This window comes from Leptonychotes weddellii, chromosome 1 (assembly GCF_054177405.1).
Source record: "Leptonychotes weddellii isolate Sample4059 chromosome 1, ASM5417740v2, whole genome shotgun sequence".
Taxonomy (NCBI): domain Eukaryota; kingdom Metazoa; phylum Chordata; class Mammalia; order Carnivora; family Phocidae; genus Leptonychotes; species Leptonychotes weddellii.
Genome location: NC_138369.1, coordinates 118,368,924 through 118,380,188, shown reverse-complemented (window position 1 = coordinate 118,380,188; position 11,265 = coordinate 118,368,924). Strand labels below are relative to the sequence as shown.

Sequence of the window (11,265 nt, the reverse complement as noted above, 5' to 3'; positions counted from 1 at the left end):
AACAGTATGGAGATTCCTCAAAAAGTTGAAAATAGAGCTACCATATGACCCAGCAATTGCACTACTGGGTATTTACCCCAAAGATACAAATGTAGTGGTCCGAAGGGGTACGTACACCCCAATGTTTATAGCAGCAATGTCCACAATAGCCAAACTGTGGAAAGAGCCAAGATGTCCATCGACAGATGAATGGATAAAGAAGATGTGGTATATGGGTGCCTGGGTGGCTCAGTTGGTTAAGCAACTGCCTTCAGCTCAGGTCATGATCCCAGGGTCCTGGGATCAAGTCCCGCATCGAGCCCCGTGCTCTGCGGGGAGCCTGCTTCTCCCTCTCCCACTCCCCCTGCTTGTGTTCCCTCTCTCGCTGTGTCTCTCTCTGTCAAATAAATAAATAAAATCTTTAAAAAAAAAAAAATGTATATATATACAATGGAATATTATGCAGCCATCAAAAGAAATGAGATCTTGCCATTTGCAACAACGTGGATGGAACTGGAGGGTATTATGCTGAGCGAAATAAGTCAAACAGAGAAAGACATGTATCATATGACCTCACTGATATGAGTAATTCTTAATCTCAGGAAACAAACTGAGGGTTGCTGGAGTGGAGGGAGAGAATCTTAAGTAGCCTCCACGCTCAGCATGGAGCCAGTCACAGGGTTTGATCTCACGACCCTGAGATCATGACCTGAGCTGAAATCAAGAATGAGAAGCTTAACCTACTGAGCCACCCAGGCGCCTCTAATAATTGCTATAAGAATCTGGTTCACTTATGTATGCCCTGGAGAAGAAACTTATGGGCCTCTTACTTGGGATAACATTTCATGTGATTTTTTGAATTTTATTTGAAAATTTCTAGCTGTAAACAGACCCCAGGGTACAGTAAAGTTAATAAATCGTTAAATACTGTTTTCACCTAATAAGGTTTCACTATGCCAGATGTTCCTGTTCCTTCTCTTGGTTTTGTAAGAAGCAATGAAAATGAAATACTGTCCTTGGAACTATGTGTTGATCTCTTCCTCTTTTGAATTTATTTTGTGATATATTAATTTTATATAGTTTACAGGCTGTGCATTTGGATCAGCTGCTATTTGGCAGTATGAATCACTGAAATCCAGGGTCCAGAGTTATTTTGATGGTATAAAAGCTGATTGGCTGGATAGCATAAGACCACAAAAGGAAGGAGACTTCAGAAAGGAGGTAAGGATAAACATGGCTTTCTTTGTTCTAGTTGATCACAAGTTTTGAAGTCTGGTTATTTGTGAAATGTTAGTGATTGATAACATTTAGATCAGTAGATACGAAGTTACTGAACTTAATCTTCTTTAGAGTCATTTCATTGCAGTGAGTATCAGTGCTTTGTATGTCTGGCAATACTGTACTTGACGGTGTTCTAAGAAGCTTGTCCCTCTATCCACCTGTATCAAAAATCACTGTGGATAGTTGCTGAAAATTAATGTGTTGGGGTCTCTGTAAGCCCTACTAAAGTTTAAGGGCTCCTGTTTTGCATTACCTTGCTGGAATATTTTAGAGTACGTAGTAGAATCACAGGCGGTTTTTCGAAGCACCTATGCCTTAGGTGTAGAGATATTATGTGGATTTTAAAAAGCGTCTCTGTGACATGATGTTTACATAGCTCTGATAAATACCCACTGTGGAATATTTCTAACTGCTCAGGGGATGAGGATGCAAGAAAAAGGTGCAAATATAGAGTTTTTAGAGCTTTTCATTTTTTCACATGCAAGTTGGTGACCCTCTTTCAGTTTCTTCTTAACTGATTTTTTTTACAAATACTGCCTTTAAGATAAAACATATTTATTTCACTTGACAATACTTAACTGAGCACTGAGGCCCTAAGTTAATATGTGGTTCATTTGGTTTTCAAGTGACCTTTGTTTTTTGTTTTTCGGTTTGTTTTTGTTTTGTTGTTGTTGTTTTTTGATGACACATGCCTCTCCACTTGAGAGAAGGTTGATGTCCTCTTAATTTTCTCCTAACGATAATTCAAGACTTTTCGAAGTACAAAGAAGTATTCATTCTTTGTTTCCCCATAGACATATGCAAGAAGCCTGAACCTTACCTGTTTTAGAGAGGCTTTGTGTCCGAAGGACAATGGGTGTAATCATTTGCAGGTGAAAGCTACGATAGCTAACAGTGATTTATTCAGAACAGTATGTTTGGGAAGATAGTAACACTGACCTGTTCCATAATCCTGGATTCCTTAGAAGGCTATAGGTTTCCAGCATGTCTATATTATAAAGTATTTTTTTGGAGATTTTATTTTAGAGAGCTTGAATGAGAGAGAGAGCACGCGGGTGCATGCGCGTGCTTGAGCAGGGGAGGGCAGATGGAGAGGGAGAGGCAGAGAATCTCAAGCAGATTCCACCCATGGAGCCTGATGTGGGGCTCACTCACCGCCTTGAGACCTGACCTGAGCTGAAACCAAGAGTTGGGCACTTAACCAACTGAGCCACCCAGGTGCCCTATATTATGAAGTTTTGATGGTCCAAAGGGTTCTTTAGAATGGTGAAAAGTGACACAAGCAATAGACATAATCTTTATCCAAAGATGGATTGGTTTATAGTTAAATGATAGGTTATAAAATACAAAATCCATGCCCATTAAAGAAAATTAAAATAATACATAAATATAACATGGGAAGTGAAAGCCCTGGAAACCCCTGCCATACTGCTACATATGTGGGGAGTAAGGTCTGAAAGCTCATACACAAATTATAAAAATGTAATGAAAATTCAAAAAAAAAAAAAAAGTAATGATTGTTTATGGATCTGTAACTTTGTTTTTAACCTTGCATTTCTTTCTATATTAGTATTCAAAGTGTGGTTCAATATCATAGTTAGAATATATTTTTTATTTTAAAACTTTAATCATGGAGGGTGCCTGGGTGGCTCAGTCGTTACGCGTCTGCCTTTGGCTCAGGTCATGATCCCAGGGTCCTGGGATCGAGCCCCGCATCGGGCTCCCTGCTCGGCGGCGGGAAGCCTGCTTCTCCCTCTTCCACTCGCCCTGCTTGTGTTCCTGCTCTCGCTCTCTCTCTCTGTCAAATAAATAAATAAAATCTTTAAAAAAAACAAAAAACAAACTTTAATCGTGGAAAAATTTCAAACAAAACTAAAAAGTATAATGAACCCCTGTCATCCACCTTCAGTTATTGACACAAGGCCACCTTTGTTTCATTTAGTCCCCTTTGTTTCCTTTCCTTCCCTGCCACTGATTACTGTAAAGCAAATCCTAGGCATATTTCAGTGTGCGTCTCTGAAAGTTTCGGATTCTCTGTTTTTCTGAACCTCAAATTGTTATTATACCTTAAAAGGTAGTTTTAGAAAATATTTTTGGTTAGAATTTTAAGACTAGATTGGACCTTGGTAAATAAATCACTTAAGCTTGATACCTGTGTATATCTTGATAGTGTGCTAGGTGTTTCGTTATTAATATTTCTCAACAATATTGCTAGGTATCTATTGTCTCCATTTTATATATCAGAAAACTGAGGTTTAGAAGTAATTTGAGGTCACAGAGCTAAACAGTGGCTCTGTATGGAGAATGTAGACTATAAAGCACCTGTGTTTCTATTTTGCCACATATCTGTTATGTTTGTTTATTGGTAATTTTTGCACATGAGAAATCTTTTTATGCACAAAGCATTTTCTCTCTGGCTTTTCATTTTCCTAGCCTGAAAGTGTTTATCATATGGTGATAGGCAATTTTCCTTCTGTTTTAGATTAACAAGTGGTGGAATAACCTAAGTGATGGCCAGCGGACTGTGACAGGTTTGTGTTAGCTTACACGTTTTAGCCATTCAAGGGAAGAGAAATCAAACCAAAAGGTACAGTATGTCATAGTCAATGGCTTTTGTACCCTGCTCACCAGTGGTTTAGAAGACAGAGTCTCTGTACCTTCAGGCTAATGTAATAGTATAAAAAGTGGTGTGGCATAAAGGTGTACATGATGCTGTGGGTCACTTATTTTCTAATTTTGATCTAGTATGTTACTGATTGATCAAATAATCTTTGTTGTAGAATCCTAGCTTGTGAAATAGGTTATGAGTAATTATTACTTATCCTATTAAAGAAATTAAAGGGGACATTGATTAAGTACCTTCTTTATGCAGAATGCTTTATACACATTCTCTCCCTACCTCACAGGGTTGCTTACCGGGTAGTTATCTCCCTTTTTACCAATAAGGAAACTGGCTTTCAGAGAAGGAACTTTTCAAAGGTCACACTGCTAGTAAGTAGTAGAGCTAAGTTTCAAAACCCAGGTCTGTCTCATTCTAAAGCTAATTTTCTCTTTCCTGCACCATGCTGTTTTTAAAGTCTTCATTTATTAAATAAATGTAAGCATGCCATGCATGTCACCATGATAATTTAATTTTTGTTCTTTGTAAATTTTTATGGAAAGATAAATCTGGCTCTTCACGGTAACGTACATTATTTTATGGACTTAGTTATTTGAGAAATTTGGGGAAATGGATTTGAAAGTTTAACAGTTGTGCAGATAGGAAAAAAAAATCTTTTAGGGAAATAATAGCAAAATATTGCTTTTTCTTTTTTAAAGATTTTATTTATTTATTTGACAGAGACAGAGAGCAGGAACACAAGCAGGGGGAGTGGGAGAGGGAGAAATAGGCTTCCCGCGGAGCAGGGAGCCCGATGTGGGGCTCGATCCCAGGGCCCTGGGATCATGACCTGAGCCGAAGGCAGACACTTAATGACTGAGCCACCCAGGCGCCCCCAAAATACTGCTTTTTCTTAAATATGGTTGGACTTAATGGTACTCTTAATTTTCTTTACCTACCTAAGAGGATGTCTAAGAGTCCTTCAGGCTCTTTCTTTTGTCTGGAAGGTTTACTTTTTCTGTCTCCTTGCTGGAACCTGAACTGGTCTTCAAGCTTATGGTTTGGACATTGCTTCCTGCAGGAACTGTTACCAGACCAAAGTGAGTCTGTTCCTTGGTGAACTGTAGACAGAGACTACACCAGGTGGAGTTGCCTCACAATTATCTTTATTTGTACAAATAAGGAGACCATGGGGAATTATTTCCAAATCCATGACTCTCTGAACAGGGGTAAGCAGGCTCCTTTTATCAGGGCTTGGGATGAATATTCAGAAGGATAAAAGATTTTAATATTATAATGAAGCGGAGGTAACAGGCACTTGCTGATTCATCTGCACAGTCTTCCTCCTCAAATGTTTCTTTTCCTGCTACAGCAGTTCATTAGTTTCTAAAAGATGAAAGTGACAGGCAGAAGCTTCTGGGAGTTTCCTGAGTTCAGTGGGTCAGGGGGTCTTGCCAATAACAGAAGTGCTTTAATTTTTCTGAACTCATTGCACTTTTTAATCATTTATTTTTTAAGATTTTATTTATTTTAGGGGCACCTGGGTGGCTCAGTTTGGTTAAGCATCTGCCTTCAGCTCAGGTCGTGATCCCAGGGTCCTGGGTCCTGGGATCGGCCTGCATCTGGCTCCCTGCTCACTGGGGAGCCTGCTTCTCCCTCTCCCGCTCCCCCTGCTTGTGCTCTCTCATTCTCTCTCTCTCAAATAAAGAGATAAATAACATCTTAAAAAAAAAAAGATTTTATTTTAGAGAGTGTGCATGCATGAGCGGAGGGAGGAGCAGAGGGAAAGGGAGAGAATCCTTAAGCAGACTCCCCGATGAGTGCGGACCCCTCCCTCCATGTGGGGCTTGATCCCAGGACACCAAGATCATGACCTGAGCTGAAATCAAGAGTTGGACACTTAACCAACTGAACCATCCAGGTGGCCAACACTTTTTAATTTAGAACACAACCTGCCTTATGTAATTGTACATGTAGCATCCTTGAGGACAATGAGAGTTTTCATTTTGTTATAGCAACTAGCACATGTCTTGCACACACTAAAGACACTTGATTAAAAATCTGTGAAGTGAATGAATATTGAATGGGCTCTTGAATCAAAGGATTGAGATTTTTCAAAGGTATATTGCCGTACTGTAGAATTGATTAGTCAGTAAGGTCTTAATAAGTATGATACCTTCAAAGATAGCTCTATAATAGCACATCTGTTTTCATTGATATTAACAGGGGGGTTTTGGTTTGTTTGCTTGTTTTCTCAAAGTAACCAAAATTAACATTATTTCCTTAGGATAGCAAAGTTTTGATTTCCTTTGATATTTTCAAAGTATCTCATAATTAGTTGGTACCTAGTGTTCTTTGAAGATGGTAAAGATTTTATGCCATTAAATATTTGAAGAAACTTGGGATCAGAATTTAAAACATTTCTCATGCCAGTAAATAGCTTATTCATAGAAGTTGGTATTTGGAGACCACTGAAAATCTGAATTCTTTCCCCTAACCTTTTGCTTTTCTCTTAGTCAAATCAGGTTATTTGGCATGTAGGGACAGATGTTTTGATCTAACTAGCAGCTTGAGTGTAAGGTGCTTTGAACCACAGAAACATGAACAGTCATGCTAAATCCTTATTATGAGATTATCTAAGTGCTGCTAAAGGCTGAGGAGATGCTGTCCCTGGGAATCACTTTCTCAAAGGTACTAGAGAACTGGCCTTGATCTTTTTTTTTTCCCCCCGTCTTTGGTTGGTTTGGGGATTTTTTTTTTTTTTCTGGTATTAATCTTAATTATTAACAGAAATATCTCCCCAAACTTCACATTGCTTTGAAAAAATGTTTTTATATGTTCACTTGGTATTTGTGGGAGCATCTGGTAGCATTTTTCAAGTTAGATTTGTGCCTGGTGCTTTTATACTTCAGCTAGTCTCCTGTTCTGTTGCTTTGATCTGCAAGGGTTTTAAGGCTGCACTGGAGGTCCGTAGGCAGCCCCCAAGGAGAGTATTTCCCCTACCTTTGTAGCTTCCAGGTATGCCTGTGAGATACCTGCCAGGTTTTTCTATTAGCTCAGCAGAATGCTGACTTGACTATTTTGGGAGTCAGGTAAAGCTGAGAGAGAAGAACCTGCTAAAATATTGTATCTGAAGGAGGGGATAGGGAGTAGGAGGATGGGAAGAGAAATCTCAAGAAAACATTGCCCCGTTTTTCTACTAGTCCATATCCATTGTCAGCTCCAAAGTTAGTCACCACTATACCCTAGGGCCTTGCCCCTTTTGCTCCAACCTCTAACGTTTATTTTTTATTAGTCTCTATACTCAAAGTGGGGCTTCAACTCACGACCCCGACGTCAAGAGTTGCATGCTCTACCAACTGAGCCTGCCAGATGCCCCTAGTTTCACTTTTCTTTCCCTTTATACCTTTCAAAGATTTTGAGCTATACCTCCTAGACTAAGGTCTGCTTTCCTGTTCCTGAAGTTTCTGGTAAGGCAATGCTCACTGGATCTAGCTAATCTTGACCTTTTAATTTGTTGCTGATTTTCCTGAAATTCTTGGCTTCTCAGTTTTCAGACAGGTTATTTCTGGGTAAAGAAAAAACTAATGTTTGAGTGCCAGTTAGACTTCAAGTGCTAGGGTAGGTACTTTACATACATACTGTTATCCTTATCAATCTTAATTGTAAGAGCCCTGCTAGTGGTATTCTGATTGTTCAGATGGGGTAACTGAGGCTCAGAGAGGTTAAATAACTTGTCTGAGCTCACACAGCTAGAAAGAGTAGAGATGGGGAACAAACTTTTTTTTTTTTCCAAGCTCACCTTAATTTAAATAATATACATATTATTATATCCTTTCATGTTCTATAGCAGATCACCATTAAATTACCTTTCTGGTGAACCACACTGCCTGCTCCCAACCCAGGTATCTGGGTGTTTATTGACAGCCCAAATTGTAGTGACTTGTCCCAAGACAGCAGGCTGGCACTCAGGAATGAAAGGGAGCCCTTTTTGTCTACTTAAGGTTAGTCTTTGTCATTGTAAAATGAATAAATGTGCATTGTAACAGGTTAAAATAGTGTTAAAGAATATGTAAAGTGAAAAATCTCTGTAACTTCCAGTTCTGCAGTTTCTGTCCCCATAATAACCACTGCCTTTTTAGTTACACTTGTGTGTTTATATATAGGTATTTATACTTCTTTGCACCTTGATTTTTTTTTTAAATTCTGTTAATATTTTAGAGGACATTGTATCATTACAAGTAAGTCTATTACATGTCAGATGTATGTTTTTCACAAACTGAGCACATCCATGTAATTAGCACCCAGATCAAGAAATAGAAATTACCAGCACCCTGGGCTCAGAATATTCTTTTTGATAGCATGATAGTAGTTCATGCCAATGAATACTATGTAACAAGTCTTCTCTTAATAGATACTTAGGTTGGTGTTAGTCTTCTATAAATAATACTGCAGTGAATATCCTTACATAGAGATATTTGCACCCTTTTGCAAGCATATTTTTAGCATGAATTACTGGAAATAGACTTGCTGGGTCAAAGAGTATGTACATTTAAAATTTTGTATGTTGTCAGGTTGTCTTAAAATAAGTTGTATACCAATTTAAACATCCTTTAAGTCATTTAAGTCATTTATTTTCTAAAAGTTGCTCACAGGGGAGGTTACATATTCTCATCTACAAGGAAGGTTACAAACTAACCTTCTGTGATTAGTTTGTAAAGGTTTTTGTCTACTGTGAATATGCCCCATTCTTTCCATCTACCCTTACCAGTTTCTAACTATCTGCATCCCAGTTGGAGGATTTAAGGTGGATGGTCTTTCTGGATTTCCTCTTAATTCCAGGAAGCTGTGGGACCAGTCTTTAACTAGTTTTGTTGATACTGCCCAGGAAGAGAAATTGTAGTCACTGTATGAGGCCAACACTGTATGAGGATGATCCCTGTGCCTATAGTTCTGGTTCCCAGGGAACCTGAGGTAGGGACCACTTGAGCTCAGTTCTTTGGTTGTCACAGATGTATATACTGGTCAGGTTCTGGACTGGCCAGGTCTAGTTTCCTTCAGGTAGAGAAGCTGTGGAGGTATGAGCTGGCCTACTGCATCAGCAGAGGGGATCCTGTACTTAGCTACTAGACTCCAGGTGGGATAGTGGGTCCTTTTCAGAAGAAGAGAAAAAGAGGTTGTACTACCTTCCTTGGGCTAAGGAGGAAAATGGACTGAGATTACTGAACCAAGCAGTGATTCCTAAATTGGTGTATATTTCTTTTAATCAAGATATTATTCACATATCTTAAAATTTGCCATTTAAAAGTATGCAGTTCAGTGGTTTTTGTTGTATTCACAGGGTTGTGCAATTATCCTCATCTAATCCCAGAACATTTTCTTTATCCCAGAAAGAAACTCCATACCTGTTAACAGTCACTCCCCATTCCCCTCCTCCCCTCAGCCCTCAGCAGCCTGTTATCTCTTTTCTTTCTTTATGGATTTGCCTGTTCTGGACATTTCATATAAATGGAATCACCTATGTTGCCTTAGTGTCATGTTTTCAGGGTTCACCTATGTTGTGGCATGTATCAGTATCTCATTTCTTTTTATGGCCCGATATTCCATTATATGGATATATCACATTTTGTTTACTCATCTGTTGATGGACATTTGAGTTATTTCCATTTTTTGGCTATTCTAATGCGGTGGATTTTTTGGTATACATTTTCATGTATACATTTTCATGTAGACATGTTTTCATTTCTTTTGCTAATATATACCTCGAGTGGAAACGTTGGGTCATATGGTACTCTTGTTTAACTTTTTAAAATTGTGGTAAAAACATAAAATGTACCATGTTAGCCATTTTTAAATTTACAGTTCAGTAGTGTTAAGTATGTTTACATTGTTATGAAACATCTATAGAATTCTCTTTTGTCTTGTAAAACTGAAACTGTACGCACAATTTCGACTTTTCCACTCCCCCTCAGCCCCTAGTAACCACCATGCCACTTTGTTTCTGTAATTTTGACTATATACCTCATTTAAGTGGAATCAAACAGCACTTATCTTTTTTGACTGGCTTATTTCACTTAGCATAATGTCCTCAAGCTTCATCCATGTTGTAGCATGTGATAAGATTTCCTTTTTAAGGCTAAATAATTTATTCCATTGTGTGTATATACCACATTTGTTCATGCATTCATTCATTGATAGACACATTTGAGTTGCTTCTACCTCTTGGCTATTGTGAATAGTGCTGCTATGAACGTGGATGTGCAAATATCTCTAGATCCTGCTTTCAGTTCTTTTGGATATAAACCCAGAAGTGGGATTGCTGGATTAAAATTATTTTTAATTTTTTGAGGAATTTCCATACTGTTTTCCACAGTGGTTGTACCATTTTATTTTATTTTTAGAGATTTTATTTTTAAGTAATCTCTACATCCAACGTGGGGCTCGAACTTACAACCCTGACATCAAAAGTCACATGCTCTGCTGACTGAGCCAGGCGCCCTGTGGTTGCACATTTTACAGTCCTTCCAGCAGTGCACAAGAGTTCTAATTTCTCCACATCCTTGGCAGCACTTGTTATTTCCTTCTGGTTTTTTTGATAGTAGCTATCCTAATGGGTGTGTGGTGACACTTTGTGGTTCTGATTTGCATTTCTGTGATGGTTAGTGATGTTGCACATCTCTTCATATGCTTGTTGGCCATTTGACTATCATCTTTGGATAAATGTCTGTTCCAGTCCTTTGCTTATTTTAATCAGGTTATTTGACTTTTTTGTTGATTGTAGGAGTTTTTTTTTTTTAATATATTCTAGATATTAACCTTTATGAAACAAATGATTTGCAGATATTTTCTCTCATTCTGTAGATTGCCTTTTCACTGTGTTGATTGTGTACTTTGGACAAAAGTTTGTTGTGGGTTTTTTTTGGTTTTTGGTTTAATTTTTTTTCCAGAGAAAGTGGGGTGGGGCGGGAGGAGTCACAGAGGGAGAGAGAGAATCCCAAGCAGGCTCCATGCTCACCGAGGAGCCTCAAATCTCAATACCGTGAGATCATGACCTGAGCCAAAATCAAGAGTTGGACACTCAACCACCTGAGCCACTGAGGTGTCCCTGGACAAAAGTTTTTAGGTTTGATGTCCCATTTATCTGTTTTTGCTTATGTGTTTTTGCTTTTGGTGTCCTATCGAAGAAATCGTTGCCAAGCTCAGTGTTACGAGGATTTTCCCCTGTTTTCTTCTAAGAGTTAAGTTCTTGTGTTCACATTTAGGTCTTTAATCCATTTTTAGTTAGTTTTCGTATATGGTATAAGAATCCAAGTTCATTCTTTTGCATGTGGATATCTCCTTTTCCCCATGTTTTCTTTTTGAAGAATTGCCAAATTGTTTTCCAAAGTGGCTGCACCATTTTACAT

General features: G+C 38.4%; 1 protein-coding gene across 2 annotated transcripts in view; it reads left to right on the top strand.

Annotated features, from left to right (window-relative positions):
• PARL (presenilin associated rhomboid like) overlaps positions 1-11,265 on the top strand; it is a 47,170-nt gene that overhangs the window by 10,751 nt on the left and 25,154 nt on the right. For both annotated transcript variants that reach the window (XM_081830438.1, XM_081830432.1), the window contains exons 3-4: positions 1,060-1,200; positions 3,743-3,791. In XM_081830438.1, the coding sequence (XP_081686564.1) occupies positions 1,060-1,200; positions 3,743-3,791 (190 nt within the window). The remainder of the gene's footprint in view (positions 1-1,059; positions 1,201-3,742; positions 3,792-11,265) is intronic.